The sequence below is a fragment of the Somniosus microcephalus genome, unplaced genomic scaffold (genome assembly GCF_052327205.1).
Source record: "Somniosus microcephalus isolate GS21.2 unplaced genomic scaffold, FLI_Smic_1.0 unresolved_chr3, whole genome shotgun sequence".
In the NCBI taxonomy this organism is placed as follows: domain Eukaryota; kingdom Metazoa; phylum Chordata; class Chondrichthyes; order Squaliformes; family Somniosidae; genus Somniosus; species Somniosus microcephalus.
Window position 1 is genome coordinate 50863044 of NW_028225181.1, and position 27561 is coordinate 50890604.

The following is a 27561-nucleotide window of genomic DNA, read 5'->3' on the forward strand; positions in this document are numbered from 1 at the left end:
AGAGAGAAAGAAATAAAGAGAGAAAGAGAGAGAGAAAGAAAGAGAAAGAAAGAGAGAGAGAAAGAGAGAAAGAAAGAGAGAGAAAGAAAGAGAGAAAGAAAGAAAGAGAGAGAGAGAGAGAGAGAGAAAGAACGGACTCTGATTCTCGTGGGGATGGGTGGGAAGCAGGAGATGGAGAGTGACCTGGTGAACCGCGGTGATTCTGGGAAGGGATGGAAGCCTCGATTTAGGGAGGTCGAGAGACAGGGAACAGGAGGCCCAGTCGAGGCGCTTGCCCCTGGGGGTGGGGCGGGGTCTTTGGGAGAGTCCACGCGAGTTGCGCTGGGCGGGGGGGGGGGAGGGGGTCGTGTTATCTCTCCCGGGTGCACGCTCGTTGTCACAAGCCTACCCCGCGCCCACAACCCCCCCGCCGCCCCTCACACCCTCCACATGGAACTTACCACAAAGTTCATCGTCATCCGGGCATTGCAGAATCGAGCGGCCAAAGTATCTGAGGTCAGCGTACGCCATCCCCAACTCCGGCGACCTAACAAAGAAAGTCAGAACCCCCGTTTCTATACCTGTAGTGTATGTAACCTGTACTACTTTAAGAGGGTACCTTAAGGTGATGGACTACTTTTTGATGGCTCCTGTACATTGTAGTACCGGTGGTGATCACACCGGTATATAAACCCTGCGGAGCAAAGTGTACCTCAGTTCCGCCCTGACCCTCAATCACTAAAGACCTGTTTACTTACTTCTGTAGTCTGTGTCCTGTTATTCAGTATAACTGCATTTCTAAACACAGACTCAACAGTGGCGACGAGTCTGATCTTACCTAGCGGCAGTTTTGCATCCAAGGAAGCTTCGTCCTCAGAAACGGGCGTCGAAAAAGGGCATCCGCCCTCAACATCCTGCTGAGCACTGCATCGCACGGGAGGCCATCGGGAACCTGGGTTGGTTTTCTGGCCACGAAGTCCAACATCAGTGATCATCCCTTCTACGACAGTGGCGGGTAAGCCCGATCGAGCGGCACGGGGGGGGGGGGGAAGTTGGCCGAGTTGTCAGTGGGAGAAGGGGAGGGAAAACGACGAAAAGGGCGGAGAACACGACAGCAGCCGGTGTCAGGGGCCGGACTGCAATCGGGGCAGAGACGCGCAGCAGCCAGAAAAGCGTTTATGGCCACAAGGACCGCGGGAGCGGTGGGGCAACAAGAGCAGCAGCGCAAGGAAAATAAAGGACCGCTGGGAGGCGTGGACGGCAACAGCGCGGGAATCGCCATCTTGAGTCGGCGGGGGAAGAAGACAAGCGCGGGAAAAGCCGCCAAGCACGGGAAAAGCCGCCATCTTAAATAAAAAAATAAAAAAAAGTCATCATATTAAATAATATCCGAAGGGAAAGGAAACTCAACAAGGATGCCAAAAACGGGTAACATCACTGCTTTTGATAGCGATGTGGAAGATTGGGCCACTTATGTGGAATGCATCGAAGTTTACTGTACAACGAATGAGGTACCGGTGGATAAGAAAGCACTAACCCTATTAAACTCGATGGGTGCGAAGACGCACGGGTTATTAAGGAACCTTGTAACCCCAGACAAACTGGTAGGGAAGAGTTTTGCGGATATTGTTACTATCCTGCAAGAGCATTTAAACCCCACGCCGCTGCTGATAGCGGAACGATTTAGTTTCTACAAAAGAATTCAACTTAAAGAAGAAAGCAACGCTGAATTCCTAACAGAACTGCGCAATTTATCAAAGTACTGCCAGTTCGGAACAGGACTAGCAGACGCACTGAGAGATAAATTTGTGTGTGGGCTCCTAAGGGAAGGAACCCAGAAGCGACTGCTAGAGGAAAAGGATCTTCCGCTGGACAAAGCTTTCAGCATTGCAGCATCCCACGAGGCAGCAGCACGGGGCGCTGCAGAGATACAGCAAAGGCCACTGGAATTCAGCACCAATGAAATGGCATTGGGCGCAGTAAAGTGCAATCGTTGCGGAAGGACAACGCATGACCAGAACCAGTGCTGGTTCAAAGACAAAGAATGCAGGCAATGTGGCAAACTTGGTCACATAGCGAGAGTATGCCGGTCAGGAAAGAAGACCAGCAGCAAAAAGTCACCGCAGGAGAAGTACAAAAAAGTACACAAGGTGACAGAGAACAGTTCGGATGAACAGAAGACGGATTCAGACTCCAGCAGTAAGGAACTGGGTTGTCTGAAAATACATAATGTGGGTAACACAGCAGACCACCAAACTATCTGGGTCATGCTCCGGATAGCAGGAGTCCAAGTGAAGATGGAATTGGACACAGGGTCGGCATTAACGGTCATGAATAAGCAAGATTACAAAAGGTTATTCTCGCACATTCCCCTGAGAGATACGGAGATTGTATTGAAAACATACACGGGCCAAATAGTATACCCCAAAGGAAAGATAAAAGTAAATGTGGCCTACAATCGTAAAGAAAGTCAGAAAATGGACTTGTATGTGTTACCTGATGGAGGTCCGCCACTACTGGGACGGGAATGGATCCGGAGAATAAATGTGGACTGGCATTCCATACAAGCACTGACTGTAGATTCCTGTAAGGAGGACGACGTCAAACCTAAACGACTGTCCAAAATATTAGACGATGCTAAGGAGGTGTTCCAACAGGGACTTGGAACACTGAAAGGAATTATGGCAACCATCAAGGTTGAAGAACACGCAAACGCAAAATTTTTCAAAGCCACACCGGTGCCTTATGCAATACGACCTGCTGTGGAAGCAGAGCTGGAAGGGCTAGAACGTTCATGGGTACTGTCCAAGGTGGACTGGAGCGAATGGGCCACACCCATTGTTCCTGTCATGAAGCGTTCGTTGAGCAACAAGCCGGGGGAACCTGGGAAGGTTCGCATCTGTGGCGATTTCAAGATCACTGTTAATCTAGTTCTTCACACGGTGCAATATCCGCTTCTGCGGATTGAAGATATCTTCGCTTCGCTGTCTGGCGGGAAACACTTCACCAAGATAGACCTGGCGCAGTCGTACCTACAGATGGAAGTTGATGAAGCATCACGTCAGTATCTCACGATCAACACACATAAGGGCTTATATCGGTATAATAGGCTGGTTTTTGGAGTGGCATCAGCTCCAGCGATTTGGCAAAGGGCCATGGAGCAGGTATTGCAGGGAATCCCAGGCACACAATGCTACCTGGACGACATCCTGATTACAGGAGATAACGATAAGGATCACCTCGCGAATTTGGAGCAGGTGCTCATCAGATTGAAAGAATATGGACTCAGAGTTAATCGTCAGAAATGTGAGTTCTTTCAAAAGTGAATCTCGTACTGCGGGCACGTCATTGACCAGGAGGGGCTCCATAAGTCACCTGACAAAATCGAAGTTGTTGTCAAAGCTCCAGCACCGGAAAATGTGTCCCAGTTGAGGTCGTTCCTCAGGTTGGTTAACTATTACCACAAGTTTCTTCCAAATTTATCCACGGTGTTACACCCGCTAAACACTCTTTTGCAAATGGGAATACCATGGAAGTGGAGCGATGATTGTAAGCGGGCTTTTCAAAAGAGCAAGGCACTGATCACCTCTAAGGAAGTGTTGGCTCACTTTAACCCAACGCTGCCTATTCGCTTAGCTTGTGATGCTTCTCCATATGGTATCGGGGCAGTGCTCTCACATAAGTTTCCAGATGGTTCGGAAAGGCCAGTCGCTTTCGCATCCAGATCATTGACCTCCGTTGAGCGCAACTATGCTCAGATAGATAGGGAGGCTCTCAGCCTCGTGTGGGGAGTTAAGAAATGTAACCATTACCTGCAAGGCCAAAAGTTTACGCTGCTGACAGATCACCAGCCGTTGGTTTCCATTTTCAACCCTAAGAAGGGTGTTCTGGTAATGACGGCGCAGAGGCTTCAGAGATGGTCCCTTTTTCTAGGGGCACATCAATATGATATTGAATTCAAAGGTACAAAGCAACATGGTAATGTTGATGGGCTGTCGCGCCTGCCACTACCTACAGCGGAAGAGGCACCGGCAGTTGACCCTGTCGAGATATTTCACTCGACCATCATCGAATGCTTACCAGTCACCAATGCGGGTATTGAGAGAGAGACCCGAAATGACCCGACACTGTCTCGGGTCTACGACTTGACAGTGAAGGGATGGCCAGCACATGGCGAACCACTGTTACCAGCATTCTCAGCCAGACGAGAACAGCTGTCGGTATGTCAAGGAACATTGATGTATGGAACAAGGGTGATTATTCCTCCTAAATTAAGGGAGAGAGTTCTAAAAGAATTGCACGAAGGTCATCTGGGGGGAGTCAAGATGAAAAGCCTTGCTAGGGCTTATGTGTGGTGGCCAGGTATAGACCAACAGATAGAGGATCTGACTAAAAGCTGCTCAGTGTGCCAAAAAGTTCAGAACGCACCTCCAATTGCACCGCTGCATCCGTGGGAATGGCCTTCAGCCTCATGGCAGCGTGTGCATATCGACTTTGCAGGTCCATTCATGGATTCCATGTTTTTGATAGCAGTAGACGCACATTCTAAATGGCCAGAAGTGATTAAGATGTCGACCACTACCTCTGAGAAGATGATTGCAGTTCTAAGAACCATATTTGCAAGGAATGGATTGCCGGAGCAAATATGTTCAGACAACGGACCACAGTTCGTGTCAGAAGAATTCCAGAAATTCATGAAAAAGAATGGGGTGAAACACTATACATCTGCCCCATATCATCCGGCTACAAATGGGTTGGCCGAGAGATTTGTACAAACGTTCAAAAAGGCAATAAAGGCCATGAGTGAAGATCATATTCCACTACAACACAAGGTGGACAATTTCCTAATGGCGTATCGAAACGCCACGCATGCAGTGACAAATCAAAGCCCGGCCATAATGTTCTATAACAGAAGGTTGCGGTCCCGGTTGGATTTGTTAAAACCCAATGTGCGACGGGAAGTCAAAGACAAGCTATTCCAGCATGTAAATAAAAAGGCCACTCGTAGTTTTGAAATAGGACAACCAGTGTTGGCCAGGGACTATAGGGATGATAAATGGCAACCTGGGACAATTCATGCACGACAAGGACCCTTGATGTACACGGTAGACGTTGGAGAGAGCATAATACGACGTCATGCTGACCAACTTGTGGAATCGAGAACAAGGGTCGACCTCATGTCTACGGCAGAGACACCAGTTGAAGAATTTATTGAGCCTGTAGCATCTACCTCAGACTCGAACGTACATGATGATGTTCAATCCATAGGAGATCAAATGGATGAGTCACCCCAGCAACGGGAGCCAGAGATCCTTGAAAGGATCCGGGTTATCCGGGCCGGATCAGGAGGCCTCCTCAGAGACTGAATCTTTGAACAGTTCTTGTGTGTAAATTGTATATATGTTATCCATGTAGTGTATTAATTTGGGGTGTCCACTGTTAAGCTAAAAGGGGAGGAATTGTAGTGTATGTAACCTGTACTACCTTAAGAGGATACCTTAAGGTGATGGACTACCTTTTGATGGCTCCTGTACATTGTAGTACCGGTGGTGACCACACCGGTATATAAACCCTGCGGAGCAAAGCGTACCTCAGTTCCGCCCTGACCCTCAATCACTAAAGACCTGTTTACTTACTTCTGTAGTCTGTGTCCTGTTATTCAGTATAAGTGCATTTGTAAACACAGACTCAACAATACCGCCTTTCACAAAGGAAGGGTCACCATGTCAGGTCATTGACCCAGGGAGGAGACAGTTTGGGGGGGGGTGAGGAGACCCCACATTTTGGGGAGGTGAGGAGTCCCACAGTTTGGGGGTGAGGAGTCCCCACAGTTTGTGGGGTGAGGAATCCCCACAGTTTGGGGGGTGAGGAGCCCCCACAGTTTGGGGGGTGAGGAGACCCACAGTTTGGGGGGTGAGGAGTCCCCACAGATTGGGGGGTGAGGAGTCCCCACAGTTTGGTAGGTGAGGAGTCCCCACAGTTTGGGGGTGAGGAGTCCCCACAGTATGGGGGTGAGGAGTCCCCACAGTTTGGGGGGTGAGGAGACCCCACAGTTTGGGGGGGTGAGGAGTCCCCACAGTTTGTGGGGTGAGGAGTCCCCATAGTTTGGGGGGTGAGGAGACCCACAGTTTGGGGGGTGCGGAGTCCCACAGTTTGGGGGATGAGGAGTCCCCACAGTTTGGGGGGTGAGGAGACCTACAGTTTGGGAGGTGAGGAGTCCCACAGTTTGGGGGTGAGGAGTCTCACAGTTTGGGGGGTGAGGAGTCCCACAATTTGGGGGGTGAGGAGTCCCACAGTTTGGGGGGTGAGGAGTCCCCACAGTTTGGTGAGTGAGGAGTCCCCACAGTTTGTGGGGTGAGGAGTCCCACAGTTTGGGGGATGAGGAGTCCCTGCAGTTTGGGGGGTGAGGAGTCCCCACAGTTTGGGGGGTGAGGAGTCCTCGCTGTTTGGGGGGTGAGGAGTCCCCACAGTTTGGAGGGTGAGGTGTCCCACAGTTTGGGGGGTGAGGAGTCCCCACAGTTTGGGGGGTGAGGAGACCCCACAGTTTGGGGGGTGAGGAGTCCCCACAGTTTGGGGGGTGAGGAGTCCCACAGTTTGGAAGGTGAGGAGCCCCACAGTTTGGGGGGTGAGGAGTCCCCACAGTTTGGGGGTGAGGAGTCCCACAGTTTGGGGGGTGAGGAGTCCCCACAGTTTTTGAGGTGAGGAGTCCCACAGTTTGGGGGGTGAGGAGTCCCCACAGTTTGAGGGTGAGGAGTCCCCACAGTTTGAGGGGTGAGGAGTCCCCACAGTTTGGGAGGTGAGGAGTTCCACTGTTTGGGGGTGAGGAGTCCCACAGTTTGGGGTGGATGAGGAGTCCTGTAAGAATTCGCAATAATTTACAGTTCTGATGATCAATTTTTTTGATTAAAGAATCCCTGGGTGATGTGCTTTTAAATTTCCAGGGGTATAAATGGCTGTCACCACATGGCCGAAGACAAAGGACAATCGAATGCTATTAGCATTTGTTTGTATATCGAGTGGATACATCTAAACTGCAGAAGAGACTTTTGTACCTTGAATGGGAAACGTTTAACAATTGAATGGGTTTTAAATCACCCAGCGCTGGACAATAGGGCTGTTGCATTCTCTTTAGTTTCAGCCCAGGGAGCTCCGGAAGACACATTAACCCAGTCTAACCACTTTAAGTTAGCCAATCGCAGCTTTCTCTTGTGTATTGGACCCTTTGGGTGGGGAATTTTGCACACAGCCCTTGCAAGGCAGAACGGCAGGGGCCTCACCAGGTATAAAGCTAGCGGCTGAGAAGCTATCTCTCTCGCTCTCTTACTTCGCTGGACCACAGGTGAGCAGGGTGTTCTGACTCCTCAACAAGACAACCTAGTTAAGGAGTTTGGGGGATGGTAATTTAAGGGGATATTGCTAAGATTGTTTAATCAACATTGTAGTCACTTACCCCTCGTTTTTGCCATCTGCCTTACCCCATTTTAAGCAATTTTACTGTAATTACTGTGTGCGTGTGGGATAGTTTATTCTTTTGATTGTAGTTTATTTAGGTAATAAAACTTGATTTTTTTCTCTCATCCAAACCACGTGTTCCGTTTTAATATCATTAATTATAAGTTCCTCCACTCAGAACTAAAGGAGGGGTAGCGATTCGTGCCCCGCTGTAATAAAATTGGTTTTATTGGAATTGGTCTTGCAAGACCAGGAAAATTACTTTAAACCAGTTTAAAGAAGCCCCCAAACCCTTACAATGGCGAGCCAGGTAGGAGTGGAGGCAGTTTTTGATTTAATAAGTGGTCTGGATCTAGAGAAAGCATCAGTTATTGTCTCTCTCGTTTTCAGTATGTGGGTAGCCCTGCGAATTTTAGCAGCAGTGTGTAGGCTGACCTATCGGGGTATAGGTGGCTGGTTTAGGAAGGATGAGATGAGGGAGCAGGAGGAGGTTAAGGAGGCCAAGAATTGGGAGTCCCAGTTTGAAAAATGCCAGGCATTTGTGGAGCGCCTGGTGCAGGAAGTCACTGAGACCAGGAAAAGTGAGATGAGACTGCGGGAAGAGAATGCCCGCCTCATCTCAGAAGTAAAAGATCAGGAGGAAAGGTTTAGGGAAGTAAGGACAGCTTATAAGCTGGCCTGCGCCCAAAGGTTTAGTGAAGCAGATCATGGCCCCTGTAGGGCAGAGATAGAGGCCTAGAAATTCAGTTTGGGCCCGCCAGCTGGCTTGCGCCCAAAAGTTAGCGCTGCGCGCGGAGCCAGTTGCGCCCGTGAGATATTCAGTTTTTGCGCCCCAAGTCGGAACCGGGCGCTGTTCCAGGGTGTGCCCGTCCCCGCTTGGGGCGCCGAAACTGAATTTCAGCGCTCTAGGTGCCGCTGCGCCGCCCGATGCGGTGCGGCAGGCTGCGGTACTGCAGGCCTCCTCCTTCTCTTAAGGTGGAGGTGCCTGCAACGGGGAGATCGCCGCTGGATTGTGCCGGCAAATGAGCCCGGCACCACGGAGAAGTGCCGGGCTCGCGGAAAGCAGCCGGCAATGCCGCGGGGGGGGGGTGGTGGAGGAGGCCGGGGAAGGAGGTGCGGGCAGGCGGCCGCCGAAAAAGCGGCCGGCCGCACCTCCAGCTTTATGCGCCCCACTAAGGCTGCAGTAAGGCCCTGGTCTCCGGATGTTAGTAGCGGCCGCCACGGAGGAGGCGGCGGCAACTGAATATGGTGGTCGGGCCGGCATCGGGGCGGAAACGGGGCACTGCGCACACCGATGACGTCATCGGTGCCGGCGCAGCGCTACCGGCTACCGCCGCCATTACCGCCGAGCTCAATATCAGCGCAACCTCCTCTACTGGCGCAGAGGCCCTCTTTGGGCCTTAACTGGGCGCAAAACCCACTGAATTTCTAGGCCAGAAAGCCTTAACATGGCTTTAAAAGCAGCAAAGGGGACGATTTGTGCGATCAGCCCGAAGGCAGGTCAGCTGGATTTTACTGGCAGCCCAAATCAAACCGCCCCACAGGCAACACCCGGGGAAAGGCTGGCTAGGGAATTAGAGATCCCAAGACAGCAGCCCACAGCTCCGGGTTTTGAGGACCTGAAGCAGGAAATACTGGAAGCCATGGGTGCGAACGACGGCAATCCGTTCGATCGCGTAGGGAGAACCCTGCAGCAGGAAGGGGAGACTCCACAGGCATTTGCAGACAGGCTGTGGCCAGTCTGCAACCATGCATGTACAGGGGGACAAGATAGGGCACAGCTGAACCAGCAGCAGCGGACCCAATGGCTTCGTTGCCTGGTGTACAATTGCCTGCCCCAGATAAGAGCAAAGGCCAACGCTTGGTTTGACCCCCGAGACCCCCTAGTAACCGAAGAGACTGTAATCGGCAGCTCATGGTGACATTTAGGAATGGGAGGAATGGTGAGAGCCCCCAGCAAAAGGGTAAACTCCACGAGGTTGAACCTGGGGCTCAGTATAAGAAAGAGTGGCACCAGGAGGGGAACAGTCCCTCCCAGGCTAGGTTAAATTGCTATGGGTGTGGGAAAGACAGTCACTGGAGAAAAGACTGTAAGAATCCCTGGAAGGATAGCAAGGGAAAGAATCCCCCAGCCCCAGCCCAAAGGGTAGAGACAGGAATCTCCCCCGCCTCAGTCGAGTCGCTACTGGAAGCAATGCGGTCTCTCCTGACCAACCAGGGAAAGGTAGCAGCCATCAATGGTGCTGCAGCCCCCTCGCCCACCTCTGCCTCCCCACAATGACTGGCCGGTATGCTGGTCAAAGAGAGTGCACGTGCAGGCACTTTCTGGGACCCATATGGGTCCGGGCCAGTGGCAGTGATTACAGGCAGGGATGGGGCACAGAGAAATTCAGAAAAATTGTACAAGGCAAGTTCAAGTTCACCGCCTGCAAAGACAGGCACTGTGGCCTGTTTAAAGGGACCAGCTTCCCAGCCCGCTTCTAGAGTGGTCCCCCCCATGATGTGGGACCCTGGGGGGGGGGGGGGGGGCCGGGATAGCAATCCCTCTTGCAGGAGACATAGGGAGGGAGCTGACACCAGGTTTTAAACATGGGGAGGAAAATTTCCAGCCACCAGCAGCGGGTGGTGAGAGTATACCTGCCCCCAGCACAGGAGTGGGCAGGGAAGAGCAGACAAACCCAGAGAGAGATTTGCACCGGCAGGCTGCCAGGTACATTATCCAGTGTGGGCTATTTGGATATGGGGGAGAAGTTTCCCAGCCAGCTGGGGCTGTGACCTAAGCTCAGGGTCCGCCAGCCAAAGTTTCCCCCAGTGAGACACCCCTCAGAAGGTCTCAGCAGGTGCCCCAGCCTAAGAAAGAATGGTCACCCACTTTACAGTGGAGTAGGACGGTCTCCCGAGCCAGGGAGAAGCCAGAGAACAGAGGCCCCCACTCAACAGCCATAAGCTGCGAGGGACCAGAGACAGGAGGCAGTCCAGCTTCGCTGCAGCCAGCAGCAATCTGTGACAGTGCCAGAGATTAGGCTGGCCGTCCGGAGACGGACGGCATCTTTATTATACCTATGTGTGTGTAAATAGCGTGCTTTTAAGGTGTATTTTAAGTTTTGTTGATATAACTAGTTTTAAATTTAAGTTTAAAGAGTTGAAGTTAACATGTGTGCCAAATGTTTGTATTTTTGGTCCGAGGTCGAGGGACCCGACCATGTCTCCACCTAAGGCAGCAGGTCAGTGAGGCCTGGCTCCATGTCCCTTTTAAGTTTTTGCAGGAGATGGGAAAATGAAGCAGCCATGTTCGCCCAGCCCGAGCTGGGCATCGAATGAAGATACGGAATGTTGGGGATCACCTCGCCACTGGACGAATCCAGGAGACCCCACAGCGAACTTCGGGAAAAAACGGACAGAGTGCAGGGGAACTTGCCTACTCCTCCTACGGGGAGGAGATGGCCCCAGCTGGGTGGGGCACGGCCCCCAACCCAGCACTATCCTGACCGAAGTTCACTTGCGGGAGACCTCGCTGTTGAGGAGTCATGATGGGGAAGCGCGGGCGCCTGGTCATAGGGACGCGTTCCGCGGTGGGGGGTGGTGATGGCCCGGGAATGATTGTATAGAGGAGGGGGAGACCCAAGAGTCGCGTGGGTGCAGTCGGGGGAGGGAGGAACTCACCCGGGGGCACACGGGCAAAGAGGATAAGTGTGGCTGGGAAGGATGAGTGGGTGGCCGGATCAGTGTGGGGCCAGGGAGAGTCGGCACACAGGCACCCATCATTTTCTGCAGCCAGTCGAGGGAAGACAGGAGGGGGAGGGACTGGGAGTCATGAGATCCCATACTCCCTGGTCTCGGTCTGTGCCAAGGTAATTTTAAACGTGATGGGTACCCCGCCTCCACAAAGGGACAAGGGAACGGTTCGGGGCTGGCGGAGCAGGCTGGTCTGTAAATCCATTCTGCCTGTTTTAAAGTTTAAGATGATCAAAGGGGGGTGGAAGGTACTTTTACTGCCCGAGTGGGAGGAGCAATACCCACTCGAATTTCGCGACCCATCATCGGCACGTGATGATCGGGGTTCATTTAAGCATGTTGTTTAATGAGTTTTTGTATTTTGTGTTGCAGCCCCAAGTTGAGCAGAGGCGTCGGATCCTCTCCGTGCTTGGGACCAGTTTGTGACAACTCCAAGTTGAGCAGAGGCGTAGGACCCTCTCCGTGCTTGGGATTATTTTGAGTACATTGTGTAACTAAGATTGCAACATTTTGTAATAAGTTATGATGCAAAAGGTGATTGTAAATTTGGTTTACCTTGTATAATTTTACAAATGTGTAGGGTTATGAGACCCCTTATTGAAAACTGAAGTATCTGTAAGATGCCTACCGTACCATGGATGTTTTTTTCTTGAATTTAAGGGGAATAGACGGGACGGGGATCAGTGGCAGATAGCTATTAGGTAAATACAGGGGATGGTTGTTTGTGAGGGGTCAGAAATTATTGCTCATTTCTTCAAGAGGATACTACAAGCAAGCTGGAAGTATCCAAGGGCGGACTGTAAGAATTCGCAATAATTTACAGTTCTGAAGATCCATTTTTTTGATTAAAGAATCCCTGGGCGTTGTGCTTTTAAATTTCCAGGGGTAAAAATGGCTGTCACCACATGGCCGAAGACAAAGAACAACGCTTTGTTTACAGAGCAATTGAATGCTATTAGCATTTGTTTGTATATCGAGTGGATACATCTAAACTGCAGAAGAGACTTTTGTACCTTGAATGGGAAACGTTTAACAATTGAATGGGTTTTAAATCACCCAGCACTGGACAATAGGGCTGTTGCATTCTCTTTTGTTTCAGCCCAGGGAGCTCCGGAAGACACATTAACCCAGTCTAACCACTTTGAGTTAGCCAATCACAGCTTTCTCTTGTGTATTGGACCCTTTGGGTGGGGAATTTTGCACACAGCCCTTGCAAGGCAGAACAGCAGGGGCCTCACCAGGTATAAAGCTAGCGGCTGAGAAGCTATCTCTCTCGCTCTCTTACTTCGCTGGACCACAGGTGAGCAGAGTGTTCTGACTCCTCAACAAGACAACCTAGTAAGGAGTTTGGGGGATGGTAATTCAAGTGGATATTGCTAAGATTGTTTAATCAACATTGTAGTCACTTACCCCTCATTTTTGCCGTCTGCCTTACCCCATTTTAAGCAATTTTACTGTAATTACTGTGTGCGTGTGGGATAGTTTGATATTTTGATTGTAGTTTATTTAGGTAATAAAACTTGATTTTTTTTCGCTCATCCAAACCACTTGTTCCATTTTAATATCATTAATTATAAGTTCCTCCACTCAGAACTAAAGGAGGGGTAGCGATTCGTGCCCCGCTGTAATAAAATTGGTTTTATTGGAAATGGTCCTGCAAGACCAGGAAAATTACTTTAAACCAGTTTAAAGAAGCCCCCAAAACCCTTACAGTCCCACAGTTTGGGCGGTGAGGAGTCCCCATAGTTTGGGGGGTGAGGAGCCCCTCAGTTTGGGGGTGAGGAGTCCCCCAGTTTGGGGGGTGAGGTGTTCCCACAGTTTGGGGCTGAGGAGTCCCACAATTTGGTTGGGAGAGGAGTCCCCACAGTTTGGGGATGAGGATTCCCACAGTTTGGGGGGTGAGGAGTCCCCACAGTTTGGGGGGTGAGGAGTCCCACAGTTTGGGAAGTGTGGAGTCCGCACAGTTTGGGGGGTGAGGAGTCCCCACAGTTTGGGGTTGAGGAGTCCCACAGTTTGGGGGTGAGGAGTCCCACAGTTTGGGGGGTGTGCAGTCCCCACAGTTTGGGGGGTGAGGAATCCCACAGTTTGGGGGGTGAGGAGTCCCCATACTTTGGGGGGTGAGGAGTCCCTCAGTTTGGGGGTGAGGAGTCCCCCAGTTTGGGGGGTGAGGAGTCCCCATAGTTTGGGGATGAGGAGTCCCACAGTTTGGGGGGTGAGGAGTCCCCACAGTTTGGGGGGTGAGGAGTCCCCACAGTTGGGGGTGAGGAGTCCCACAGTTTCGGGGTGAGGAGTCCCACAGTTTGAGGGGTGAGGAGTGCCACAGTTTGGGGGTGAGGAGTCCCACAGTTTGGGGGGTGAGGAGTCCCCACAGTTTGGGGGGTGAGGAGTCCCACAGTTTGGAGGGTGAGGAGTCCCACAGTTTGGGGGTGAGGAGTCCCACAGTTTGGGGGGTCAGGAGTCCCCACAGTTTGGGGGGTGAGGAGTCCCCACAGTTTGGGATGAGGAGTCCCACAGTTTGGGGGTGAGGAGTCCCACAGTTTGGGGGTGAGGAGTCCCCACAGTTTGGGGGGTGAGGAGTCCCCACAGTTTGGGGGTGAGGAGTCCCCACAGTTTGGGGATGAGGAGTCCCACAGTTTGGGGATGATGAGTCCCCACAGTTTGGGGGGTGAGGATTCCCACAGTTTGGTGGGTGAGGAATCGCCACAGTTTGGGGATGAGGAGTCCCACAGTTTGGGGATGATGAGTCCCACAGTTTGGGGGTGAGGAGTCCCACAGTTTGGTGGGTGAGGAATCGCCACAGTTTGCGGGGTGAGGAGTCCCACATTTTGGGGGGTGAGGAGTCCCCACAGTTTGCGGGGTGAGGAGTCCCACATTTTGGGGATGAGGAGTTCCACAGTTTGGGGAGTGAGGAGTCCCCACAGTTTGGGGGTGAGGTGTCCCACAGTTTGGAGGGTGAGGAGTCCCACAGTTTGGGGGGTGAGGAGTCCCCACAGTTTGGGGGGTGAGGTGTCGCACAGTTTGGGGGCTGAGGAGTCCCACAATTTGGAGGGTGAGGAGTCCCACAGTTTGGGCGGTGAGGAGTCCCCACAATTTGGGGGGTGTGGAGTCCCCACAGTTTGGGGGGTGAGGAGTCCCCACAATTTGGGGGTGAGAAGCCCCCACAGTTTGGGGGGTGAGGAGTCCCCACAGTCTGGGGATGAGGAGTCCCCACAGTTTGGGGGGTAAGGAGTCCCCACAGTTTGGGGGGTGTGGAGTCCCCACAGTTTGGGGGGTGAGGAGTCCCACAGTTTGGAGGGTGAGGAGCCCCACACTTTGGGGGGTGAGGAGTCCCCACAGTTTGGGGGTGAGGAGCCCCACAGTTTGGGGGTTGAGGAGTCCCCACAGTTTGGGGGGTGAGGAGTTCCACAGTTTGGGGGTGAGGAGTCCCCACAGTTTGGGGGGTGAGGAGTCCCACAGTTTGTGGGGTGTGGAGTACCCACAGTTTGGGGGGTGAGGAGTCCCACATTTTGGGGGGTGAGGAGTCCCACAGTTTGGGGGGTGAGGAGTCCCCACAGTTTGGGGGGTGAGGAGTTCCACAGTTTGGGGGGTGAGGAGTCCCCACAGTTTGGGGGGTGAGGAGTCCCACAGTTTGGGGGGTGAGGAGTCCCACAGTTTGGGGGGTGAGGAGTCCCACAGTTTGGGCGGTGAGGTGTCCCCACAGTTTGGGGGGTGAGGAGTCCCACAGTTTGGGGGGTGAGGAGTTCCCACAGTTTGGGCGGTGAGGAGTCCCCACAGTTTGCGGGGGTGAGGAGTCCCCACAGTTTGGGGGGTGAGGAGTCCCCCAGTTTCGGGGGTGAGGAGTTCCCACAGTTTGGGGCTGAGGAGTCCCACAGTTTGGGGGATGAGGTGTCCCCACAGTTTGGGGGGTGAGGAGTCCCCCAGTTTGAGGGGTGAGGAGTCCCACAGTTTGAGGGGTGAGGAGTCCCACAGTTTGGGAGGTGTGGAGTCTGCATAGTTTGGGGGGTGAGGAATCCCCACAGTTTGGGGGGTGAGGAGTCCCACAGTTTGGGGGGTGAGGAGTCCCCACAGTTTGGGGGGTGAGGAGTCCCACAATTTGGGGGGTGAGGAGTCCCACAGTTTGGGGGGTGAGGTGTCCCCACAGTTTGGGGGGTGAGGAGTCCCCCAGTTTGAGGGGTGAGGAGTCCCACAGTTTGAGGGGTGAGGAGTCCCACAGTTTGGGAGGTGTGGAGTCTGCATAGTCTGGGGGGTGAGGAATCCCCACAGTTTGGGGGTGAGGAGTCCCACAGTTTGGGGGTGTGGAGTCCCCATAGTTTGGGGGGTGAGGAGTCCCACAGTTTGGGGGGTGAGGATTCCCCACAGTTTGGGGGGTGAGGAGTCCACAGATTTGAGGGTGAGGCGTCCCACAGTTTCGGGGGTGAGGAGTCCCCACAGTTTCGGGGGTGAGGAGTCCCCACAGTTTTGGGGGGTGAGGAGTCCCCACAGTTTGGGGGGGTGTGGAGTCCCCACAGTTTGGGGGGTGAGGAGTCCCAACAGTTTGGGGATGAGGAGTCCCACAGTTTGGGGGGTGAGGAGTCCCCACAGTTTGGGGGGTGAGGTGTCCCACAGTTTGGGGGGTGAGGAGTCCCCACAGTTTGGGGGGTGAGGAGTCCCCACAGTTGGGGGTGAGGAGTCCCACAGTTTCGGGGTGAGGAGTCCCACAGTTTGAGGGGTGAGGAGTCCCACAGTTTGGGGGGTGAGGAGTCCCACAATTTGGGGGGTGAGGAGTCCCCACAGTTTGGGGGGTGAGGAGTCCCCACAGTTTGGGGGGTGAGGAGTCACACAATTTGGGGGGTGAGAAGTGCCACATTTTGGGGGTGGGGAGTCCCCACAGTTTGGGGGGTGAGAAGACCCACAGTTTGGGGGTGAGGAGTCCCCAAAGTTTGGCGATGACCTGTCCCACAGTTTGGGGGTGAGGAGTCCCCACAGTTTGGGTGTGAGGAGTCCCCACAGTTTGGGAATGAGGAGTCCCACAGTTTGGGGGGTGAGGAGTCCCACAGTTTGGGGGTGAGGATTCCCACAGTTTGGTGGGTGAGGAGTCCCCACAGTTTGGGGGTGAGGAGTCCCCACAGTTTGGGGGTGAGGAGTCCCCACTGTTTGGGGGGTGAGGAGTCCCACAGTTTGGGGGGTGAGGAGTCCCCACAGTTTGGGGGTGAGGAGTCCCACAGTTTGGGGGTGAGGAGTCCCCACAGTTTGGGGGGTGAGGAGTCCCACAGTTTGGGGGGTGAGGAGTCCCACAGTTTGGGGGGTGAGGAGTCCCACAGTTTGGGGGTGAGGATTCCCACAGTTTGGGGGGTGAGGATTCCCCACAGTTTGGGGAGTGAGGAGTCCCCACAGTTTGGGGGGTGAGGAGTTCCACAGTTTGGGGGGTGAGGAGTCCCCACAGTTTGGGGGTTGAGGAGTCCCACAGTTTGGGGGGTGAGGAGTCCCACAGTTTGGGGGGTGAGGAGTCCCACAGTTTGGGCGGTGAGGTGTCCCCACAGTTTGGGGGGTGAGGAGTCCCACAGTTTGGGGGGTGAGGAGTTCCCACAGTTTGGGCGGTGAGGAGTCCCCACAGTTTGCGGGGGTGAGGAGTCCCCACAGTTTGGGGGGTGAGGAGTCCCCCAGTTTCGGGGGTGAGGAGTCCCCACAGATAGGGGGGTGAGGAGTCCCCACAGTTTGGGGGGTGAGGAGTCCCACAGTTTGGGGGGTGAGGAGTCCCCACAGTTTGGGGGGTGGGGAGTCCCACAGTTTGGGGCTGAGGAGTCCCACAATTTGGGTGGTGAGGAGTCCCACAGTTTGGGGGGTGAGGTGTCCCCACAGTTTGGGGGGTGAGGAGTCCCCCAGTTTGAGGGGTGAGGAGTCCCACAGTTTGAGGGGTGAGGAGTCCCACAGTTTGGGAGGTGTGGAGTCCCACAGTTTGGGGGGTGTGGAGTCTGCATAGTTTGGGGGGTGAGGAATCCCCACAGTTTGGGGGGTGAGGAGTCCCACAGTTTGGGGGGTGAGGAGTCCCCACAGTTTGGGGGGTGAGGAGTCCCACAATTTGGGGGGTGAGGAGTCCCACAGTTTGGGGGGTGAGGTGTCCCCACAGTTTGGGGGGTGAGAAGTCCCCCAGTTTGAGGGGTGAGGAATCCCCACAGTTTGGGGGTGAGGAGTCCCACAGTTTGGGGGTGTGGAGTCTGCATAGTTTGGGGGGTGAGGAATCCCCACAGTTTGGGGGTGAGGATTCCCCACAGTTTCGGGGGTGAGGAGTCCCCACAGTTTCGGGGGTGAGGAGTCCCCACAGTTTTGGGGGGTGAGGAGTCCCCACAGTTTGGGGGGTGAGGAGTCCCAACAGTTTGGGGATGAGGAGTCCCACAGTTTGGGGGGTGAGGAGTCCCCACAGTTTGGGGGGTGAGGAGTCCCACAGTTTGGGGGGTGAGGAGTCCCCACAGTTTGGGGGGTGAGGAGTCCCCACAGTTGGGGGTGAGGAGTCCCACAGTTTCGGGGTGAGGAGTCCCACAGTTTGAGGGGTGAGGAGTCCCACAGTTTGGGGGGTGAGGAGTCCCACAATTTGGGGGGTGAGGTGTCCCCACAGTTTGGGGGGTGAGGAGTCCCCACAGTTTGGGGGGTGAGGAGTCCCCACAGTTTGGGGGGTGAGGAGTCACACAATTTGGGGGGTGAGAAGTGCCACATTTTGGGGGTGAGGAGTCCCCACAGTTTGGGGGGTGAGAAGACCCACAGTTTGGGGGTGAGGAGTCCCCACAGTTTGGGAATGAGGAGTCCCACAGTTTGGGGGGTGAGGAGTCCCACAGTTTGGGGGTGAGGATTCCCACAGTTTGGTGGGTGAGGAGTCCCCACAGTTTGGGGGTGAGGAGTCCCCACAGTTTGCGGGGTGAGGAGTCCCCACTGTTTGGGGGGTGAGAAGACCCACAGTTTGGGGGTGAGGAGTCCCCACAGTTTGGGAATGAGGAGTCCCACAGTTTGGGGGGTGAGGAGTCCCACAGTTTGGGGGTGAGGATTCCCACAGTTTGGTGGGTGAGGAGTCCCCACAGTTTGGGGGGTGAGGAGTCCCCACAGTTTGGGGGGTGAGGATTCCCACAGTTTGGTGGGTGAGGAGTCCCCACAGTTTGGGGGTGAGGAGTCCCCACAGTTTGCGGGGTGAGGAGTCCCCACTGTTTGGGGATGAGGAGTCCCACAGTTTGGGGGTGAGGAGTCCCCACAGTTTGGGGGGTGAGGAGTCCCACAGTTTGGGGGGTGAGGAGTCCCACAGTTTGGGGGGTGAGGAGTCCCACAGTTTGGGGGGTGAGGAGTCCCCACAGTTTGGGAGGTGAGGAGTCCCACAGTTTGGGGGGTGAAGAGTCCCCACAGTTTGCGGGGTGAGGAGACCCCACAGTTTGGGGGGTGAGGAGTCCCACAGTTTGGGGGGTGAGGAGTCCCCACAGTTTGGGGGGTGAGGATTCCCACAGTTTGGTGGGTGAGGAGTCCCACAGTTTGGTGGGTGAGGATTCCCACAGTTTGGGGGGGTGAGGAGTCCCCACAGTTTGGTGGGTGAGGAGTCCCCACAGTTTGGGGGTGAGGAGTCCCCACAGTTTGGGGGGTGAGGAGTCCCACAGTTTGGGGGTGTGGAGTCCTACTGTTTGGGGGGTGAGGAATCCCCACAGTTTGGGGGTGAGGAGTCCCACAGTTTGGGGTTGAGGAGTCCCACAGGTTGGGGGGTGAGGAGTCCCCACAGTTTGGGGGTGAGGAGTCCCACAGTTTGGGGGTGAGGAGTCCCACAGTTTGGGGGGTGAGGAGTCCCACAGTTTGGGGGTGAGGAGTCCCCACAGTTTGGCGGTGAGGAATCCCCACTGTTTGGGGGTGAGGAGTCCCCACAATTTGGGGGGTGAGGAATCCCCACAGTTTGGGGGTGAGGAGTCCCACAGTTTAGGAGGTGAGGAGTCCCACAGTTTGGGGGTGAGGAGACGCACAGTTTGAGGGCTGTGAGATCTTATTATGATTCATTCTCGGGATGTAGGCATTACTGGTGAGGCCGGCATTTCTTGCCCATCCCCTAGTTGACCTTGAGAAGGTGGTGGTGGACCTCCTGTGGATTTGGGCTGAAGGCACTTAAGAGTCAATCACGTTGGTATGGGAAAGGAGTCATGTATCAGCCCAGATTCCTTCCCTAAAGGACATTTGCGAACCAGTTTTTTAAAATGAGAATCGCAGAGGTGAAAAGTCATAGCTCACCTTGCCCGCGTCTCCTACACCAGGTCTACAGTCGCTCGGTGACGGAACTGGTCATGGGATGGTTTCCATTATGGTGCTGGGACCTGTCGACTGTACCTAGTGAAAAATTAAGAACAGTGTCGAGATTTTGGGATTGAGTGATCAGAACCAAGTGACTGAGATCAATGATTTGGATGAGGGGACTAAATGTAACATTTCCAAATTTGCTGATGACACAAAGCTAGGTGGCAGTGTCAGTTGCGAAGAGGATGTGAAGAGGCTTCAAGGGGATCTCGACAGGCTCAGTGAGTGGGCGAGATCATGGCAGATGGAATATAATGTGGATAAATGTGAAGTTATCAACTTTGGTAGAAAAAACAGAAAGGCAGAGTATTTCCTAAATGGTGAAAGATTGGGGAATGCAGATGCTCAAAGGGACCTGGGTGTCCTTGTACACGAGTCACTGAAAGTGAATGTGCACGTGCAGCAAGCCATTAGGAAGGCAAATGGTATGCTGGCCTTCATTACAAGAGGATTTGAGTACAGGAGTAAAGAAGTCTTACTCCAATTATATAGGGCCTTGGTGAGACCACACCTGGAGTACTGTGTATAATGTTGGTCTCCTTACCTAAGGCAGGATATACTTGCCATAGAGGGAGTGCAACAAATGTTCACGAGACTGATTCCTGGGATGGCGGGACTGTCGTATGAGAAGTGATTGAGTAAACTAGGCCTGTATTCTCTTGAATTCAGAAGAATGAGAGGGGATCTCATTGAAGCATACAAAATTATTACAGGGCTAGATAGGGTGGATGCTGGGAGAATGTTTCCCTTGGCTGGGGAGTCTAGGACCAGGGGCCACAGCCTCAGGATAAAGGGTAGGCCATTCACGACTGAGATGAGAAGAAATTTCTTCACACAGAGGGTGGTGAATCTTTGGAATTCTCTACCCCAGAGGGCTGTGGAGGCTCAGTCATTGGGTATATTCAAAACAGAAGGCGATAGATTTCTGACTAGTAAGGGCATCAAGGGATATGGCGATAGGGCCGGTGAATGGAGTTGAGGCAGAAGATCAGCCATGATCTCATTGAATGGTGGAGCAGGCTCGAAGGGCCGAATGGCCGACTCCTGCTCCTATTTCTTATGTTCTTATGTTCTAAGATCAGCCATGATCTCATTGAATGGCGGAGCAGGCTCGAAGGGCTGAATGGCCGACTCCTGCTCCTATTTCTTATGTTCTTAACAGAGTTGGTGCTAGAATGGAGATTTCCTTCCTTTCTATTTCTGGAGGGGGATGGAGAATTGGGTCCCTCAGAGATAGAAACAAACTCCCGGCGGGAATATTCTCTGTTCAACAGGGGTGACTGTTAAGGTAACAGCCGCGGCTTAGTGGGCAGCACACTTGCCTCTGAGTCAGAAGGTTGTGGGTTGGAGCCCCCACTACAGAGACTCGACCCCATAATCCCAGGCTGACAATCCCCAGTTGCCCGATACTAGGGAGTGTTGCACTGTCGGAGGGTCAGTAATGAGGGAGCGCGGCACTGTCGGAGGGTCAGTAATGAGGGAGCGCGGCACTGTCGGAGGGTCACTACTGAGGGAGCACTGCACTGTCGGAGGGGCTGTACTGAGGGAGCGCTGCACTGTCGGCGGAGTAGTACTGAGGGAGCGCTGCACTGTCGGCGGGGCAGTACTGAGGGAGCGCTGCACTGTCGGAGGGCCAGTACTGAGGGAGTGCTGCACTGTCGGCGGGGCAGTACTGAGGGCGCGCTGCACTGTCGGAGGGGAAGTACTGAGGGAGCGCTGCACTGTCGGAGGGCCAGTACTGAGGGAGAGCTGCACTGTCGGAGGGGCAGTACTGAGGGCGCGCTGCACTGTCGGAGGAGCAGTGCTGAGGGAGCGCTGCACTGTCGGAGGGCCGGTACTGAGCGAGCGCGGCACTGCTGGAGGGGAAGTACTGAGGGAGCGCTGCACTGTCGGAGGGTCAGTACTGAGGGCGCGCTGCACTGTCGGAGGGGCAGTACTGAGGGAGGGTTGCACTGTCGGAGGGGCAGTACTGAGGGAGGGCTGCACTGTCGGAGGGGCAGTACTGAGGGAGGGCTGCACTGTCGGAGGGGCAGTACTGAGGGAGTGCTGCACTTTCGGAGGGTCATAGAAACATAGAACCATAGAAGATAGGAGCAGGAGTAGGCCATTCGGCCCCTCGAGCCTGCTCTGCCATTCAATGCGATCATGGCTGATCATCCAAATTCAGTACCCAGTCCCTGCTTTCTCCCCATATCCCTTGACCCCTTTAGCCTTAAGGAATATATCTAACTCCTTCTTGAATATATTTAATGAATTGGCCTCAACTGCCTTCTGTGGTAGAGAATTCCACAGGTTCACCACTCTCTGGGTGAAGAAATTCCTCCTCATCTCAGTCCTAAATGGCTTACCCCTAATCCTTAGACTGTGACCCCTGGTTCTGGACTCTCCGACCATTGGGAACATCCTTCCTGCATCTAGTCTGTCCTGTCCTGTCAGAATTTTATAAGTTTAATGAGATCACCTCTCATTCTTCTGAACTCCAGCGAGTACAAGCCCAATCGACCCAATCTCTCCTCATACGTCATTCCTGCCATCCCAGGTATCAGCCTGGTGAATCTTCGCTGCACTCCTTCCATGTCAAGCACATCCTTCCTCAGATAAGGTGACCAAAACTGCACACACTACTCAAGGTGTGGTCTCACCAAGGCCCTGTACAACTGCAGCAAGACATCCTTGTTCCTGTACTAGAATCCTCTCGCTACGAAGGCCAACATACCATTTGCCTTCTTAACCGTCTGCTGCACCTGCATGCTTACCTTCAGCGACTGGTGCACAAGGACACCCAGGTCTCGTTGCACTTCCCCTTCTCCCAATCTATTACCATTTAGATAATAATCTGCCTTCCTGTCTTTGCCACCAAAGTGGACAACCTCACATTTATCCACGTTATATTGCATCTGCCATGTTTCTGCCCAATCACCCAACCTGTCCAAATCATCCTGGGTCAGTACTGAGGGAGCGCTGCACTGTCGGAGGAGCAGTACTGAGGGAGCGCTGCACTGTCGGAGGGGCAGTACTGAGGGAGTTCTGCACTGTCGGAGGGGCAGTATTGAGGGACAGCTGCACTGTCGGAGGGGCAGAACTGAGGGAGCGCTGCACTGTTGGAGCGGCAGTACTGAGGGAGTGCTGCACTGTCGGAGTGGCAGTACTGAGGGAGCGCTGCACTGTCGGAGGAGCAGTACTGAGGGAGCGCTGCACTGTTGGAGGGGCAGTACTGAGGGAGTGCTGCACTGTCGGAGTGGCAGTACTGAGGGAGCGCCGTACTGTCGGAGGGTCAGTACTGAGGGAGCGCCGCACTGTCGGAGGGGCAGTACTGAGGGAGAGCCGCACTGTCGGAGGGTCAGTACTGAGGGAGCGCCGCACTGTCGGAGGGGCAGTACTGAGGGAGCGCCACACTGTTGGAGGTTCCGTCTTTCAGACGTAAAATCGAGGGCCCATCTGACCTCTTTATTTGTGGTCCCTGATGGAGAGAGACTCCCTCTTTAAAATGGGTCCCTGATGGAGAGACTCCCTCATTAAAATGGGTCCCTGATGGAGAGACTCCCTCTTTAAAAGGGGTCCTTGATGGTGAGACTTCCTCTTTAAAAGGGGTCCCTGATGGAGAGACTTCCTCTTTAAACAGGGTCCCTGATGGAGAGAGACTCCCACTTTAAAAGGGGTCCCTGATGGAGAGACTCCCTCTTTAAAAGGGGTCCCTGATGGAGAGACTCCCTCTTTAAAAGGGGTCCCTGATGGAGAGACTCCCTCTTTAAAAGGGGTCCCTGATGGAGAGAGACTCCCTCTTTAAAAGGGGTCCCTGATGGGGAGACTCCCTCTTTAAAAGGGGTTCCTGATGGAGAGACTCTCCCTTTAAAAGGGGTCCCTGATGGAGAGAGACTCCCTCTTTAAAAGGGGTCTCTGATGGAGAGACTCCCTCTTTAAAAGGGGTCCCTGATGGAGAGACTCCCTCTTTAAAAGGGGTCTCTGATGGAGAGACTCCCTCTTTAAAAGAGGTCCCTGATGGAGAGACTCCCTCTTTAAAAGGGGTCCCTGATGGAGAGACTCCCTCTTTAAAAGGGGTTCCTGATGGAGAGACTCTCCCTTTAAAAGGGGTCCCTGATGGAGAGAGACTCCCTCTTTAAAAGGGGTCCCTGATGGAGAGACTCCCTCTTTAAAAGGGGTCCCTGATGGAGAGACTCTCCCTTTAAAAGGGGTCCCTGATGGAGAGACTCCCTCTTTAAAAGGGGTTCCTGATGGAGAGACTCTCCCTTTAAAAGGGGTCCCTGATGGAGAGACTCCCTCTTTAAAAGGGGTCCCTGATGGAGAGACTCCCTCTTTAAAAGGGGTCCCTGATGGAGAGACTCCCTCTTTAAAAGGGGTCCCTGATGGATATACTTCACCTGTTCTTGTATCTCACCTGATGCCTCGCTCAAGCTAACATATGTTACCAATGGTTCAAGTATGTGGTGAATCAGAAGTGAGAATTTGGAAATAAATACAGATCAGTATCAGTAAATAGCATTCTTCATAGGGATCAAAACTATTTCAAGATGTTGAAAATAGCCAAACCCAAAATGGCCAGAGTATAGATGTCAAACTGGAGAAACTAGTATTTAGGAATGGAACAGGGTAGAACTTTTTGATGGGACAGTGTTGAGGGAGCTTTACTCTGTATCTAACCCGTGCTGTACCTGCCCTGGGTGTGTTTGATGGGACAGTGTAGAGGGAGCTTTACTCTGTATCTACCCCCGTGCTGTACCTGCCCTGGGAGTGTTTGATGGGACAGTGTAGAGGGAGCTTTACTCTGTATCTAACCCGTGCTGTACCTGCCCTGGGAGTGTTTGATGGGACAGTGTAGAGGGAGCTTTACTCTGTATCTAACCCGTGCTGTACCTGCCCTGGGAGTGTTTGATGGGACAGTGTAGAGAGAGCTTTACTCTGTATCTAACCCGTGCTGTACCTGCCCCGGGAGTGTTTGATGGGACAGTGTAGAGGGAGCTTTACTCTGTATCTAACCCGTGCTGTACCTGCCCTGGGAGTGTTTGATGGGACAGTGTAGAGGGAGCTTTACTCTGTATCTAACCAGTGCTGTACCTGCCCCGGGAGTGTTTGATGGGACAGTGTAGAGGGAGCTTTACTCTGTATCTAACCCGTGCTGTACCTGCCCTGGGAGTGTTTGATGGGACAGTGTAGAGAGAGCTTTACTCTGTATCTAACCCGTGCTGTACCTGCCCTGGGAGTGTTTGCTGGGACATTATAGAGGGAGCTTTACTCTGTATCTAACCCGTGCTGTACCTGCCCTGGGAGTGTTTGATGGGACAGTGTAGAGGGAGCTTTACTCTGTATCTAACCCGTGCTGTACCTGCCCTGGGAGTGTTTGATGGGACAGTGCAGAGAGAGCTTTACTCTGTATCTAACCCGTGCTGTACCTGCCCTGGGAGTGTTTGATGGGACAGTGTAGAGGGGTCTTTACTCTGTATCTAACCCCGTGCTGTACCTGCCCTGGGAGTGTTTGATGGGACAGTGTAGAGAGAGCTTTACTCTGTATCTAACCCGTGCTGTACCTGCCCTGGGAGTGTTTGATGGGACAGTGTAGAGGGGTCTTTACTCTGTATCTAACCCCGTGCTGTACCTGCCCTGGGAGTGTTTGATGGGACAGTGTAGAGGGAGCTTTACTCTGTATCTAACCCGTGCTGTACCTGCCCTGGGAGTGTTTGATGGGACAGTGTAGAGGGAGCTTTACTCTGTATCTAACCCGTGCTGTACCTGCCCTGGGAGTGTTTGATGGGACAGTGTAGAGGGAGCTTTACTCTGTATCTAACCCGTGCTGTACCTGTCCTGGGAGTGTTTGCTGGGACAGTGTAGAGGGAGCTTTACTCTGTATCTAACCCGTGCTGTACCTGCCCTGGGAGTGTTTGATGGGACAGTGTAGAGGGAGATTTACTCTGTATCTAACCCGTGCTGTACCTGCCCTGGGAGTGTTTGATGGGACAGTGTAGAGGGAGCTTTACTCTGTATCTAACCCGTGCTGTACCTGCCCTGGGAGTGTTTGATGGGACAGTGTAGAGGGAGCTTTACTCTGTATCTAACCCGTGCTGTACCTGTCCTGGGAGTGTTTGATGGGACAGTGTAGAGGGTGCTTTACTCTGTATCTAACCCGTGCTGTACCTGTCCTGGGAGTGTTTGATGGGACAGTGTAGAGGGAGCTTTACTCTGTATCTAACCCCGTGCTGTACCTGCCCTGGGAGTGTTTGATGGGACAGTGTAGAGGGAGCTTTACTCTGTATCTAACCCGTGCTGTACCTGCCCTGGGAATGTTTGATGGGACAGTGTAGAGGGAGCTTTACTCTGTATCTAACCCCGTGCTGTACCTGCCCTGGGAGTGTTTGATGGGACAGTGTAGAGGGAGCTTTACTCTGTATCTAACCCGTGCTGTACCTGCCCTGGGAGTGTTTGATGGGTCAGTGTAGAGGAAGCTTTACTCTGTATCTAATTCGTGCTGTACCTGCCCTGGGAGTGTTAGATGGGACAGTGTAGAGGGAGCTTTACTCTGTATCTAACCCGTGCTGTACCTGCCCTGGGAGTGTTTGATGGGACAGTGTAGAGGGAGCTTTACTCTGTATCTAACCCGTGATGTACCTGCCCTGGGAGTGTTTGATGGGACAGAGTAAAGGGAGCTTTTCTCTGTATCTAACCCCGTGCTGTACCTGCCCTGGGAGTGTTTGATGGGACAATGTAGAGGGAGCTTTACTCTGTATCTAACCCCGTGCTGTACCTGCCCTGGGAGTGTTTGATGGGACAGTGTAGAGGGAGCTTTACTCTGTATCTAACCCGTGCTGTACCTGCCCTGGGAGTGTTTGATGGGACAGTGTAGAGGGAGCTTTACTCTGTACCTAACCCGTGCTGTACCTGCCCTGGGAGTGTTTGATGGGACCGTGTAGAGGGAGCTTTACTCTGTATCTAACCCTGTGCTGTACCTGCCCTGGGAGTATTTGATGGGACAGTGTAGAGGGAGCTTTCCTCTGTATCTAACCCGTGCTGTACCTGCCCTGGGAGTGTTTGAAGGGACAGTGCAGAGGGAGCTTTACTCTGTATCTAACCCGTGCTGTACCTGCCCTGGGAGTGTTTGATGGGACAGTGTAGAGGGAGCTTTACTCTGTATCTAACCCGTGCTGTACCTGTCCTGGGAGTGTTTGATGGGACAGTGTAGAGGAAGATTTACTCTGTATCTAACTCGTGCTGTACCTGCACAGGGAGTGTTTGATGGGACAGTGTAGAGGGAGCTTTACTCTTTACCTAACCCCGTGCTGTACCTGCCCTGGGAGTGTTTGACACTGAGACACACGTGAGCCGTGCATTATCAGATGGGAGTGTATTGTAAACATTCAGATGTTTTGGGTTAAAACAGAGATTTATAAACAGCGTGACAAGCTGGTAAGGAGGGCCCCACACACACACAGAACAGGAAAGACCCAGGCTCCAGCCCCGGCCTGTACTGAGTTAGCCTGATCTCACACCCGGTGTGATAATGAGCCCCACACACAGAGCAGGAAAGGCCCAGGTTCCATCCCCGGCCTGTGCTGAGTTAGTCTGATCTCACACCCGGTGTGGTACTGAGCCCCACACACAGAGCAGGAAAGGCCCAGGCTCCATCCCCAGCCTGTGCTGATTTAGCCTGATCTCACACCCTGTGTGGTACTGAGCCCCACACACAGAGCAGGAAAGGCCCAGGCTCCATCCCCAGCCTGTGCTGATTTAGCCTGATCTCACACCCGGTGTGGTACTGAGCGCCACACATACAGAACAGGAAAGGCCCAGGCTCCATTCCCGGCCTGTGCTGAGTTAGCCTGATCTCACACCCGGTGTGGTACTGAGCCCCACACACAGAGCAGGAAAGGCCCAGGCTCCGTCCCCGGCCTGTGCTGTGTTAGCCTGATTTCACACCCAGTGTGGTACTGAGCCCCACACACAGAGCAGGAAAGGCCCAGGCTCCGTCCCCGGCCTGTACTGAGTTAGCCTGATCACACCCGGTGTGGTACTGAGCCCCACACACAGAGCAGGAAAGGCCCAGGCTCCGTCCCCAGCCTGTGCTGAGTTAGCCTGATCTCACACCCAGTGTGGTACTGA

At 53.5% G+C, this 27561-nt stretch overlaps 1 protein-coding gene across 1 annotated transcript in view; it reads right to left on the reverse strand.

The window, feature by feature from the left end:
* The window catches only part of LOC147091432 (tyrosine-protein kinase STYK1-like), a 94863-nt gene that overhangs the window by 51328 nt on the left and 15974 nt on the right, over positions 1 to 27561 (reverse strand). Inside the window, exons 2-3 of the mRNA XM_085976784.1 lie at positions 19393 to 19488; positions 441 to 526 (exon numbers count right to left, since the gene is read on the reverse strand). Of these exons, the coding sequence (XP_085832910.1) occupies positions 441 to 510 (70 nt within the window). The 5' untranslated portion in view covers positions 511 to 526; positions 19393 to 19488. The remainder of the gene's footprint in view (positions 1 to 440; positions 527 to 19392; positions 19489 to 27561) is intronic.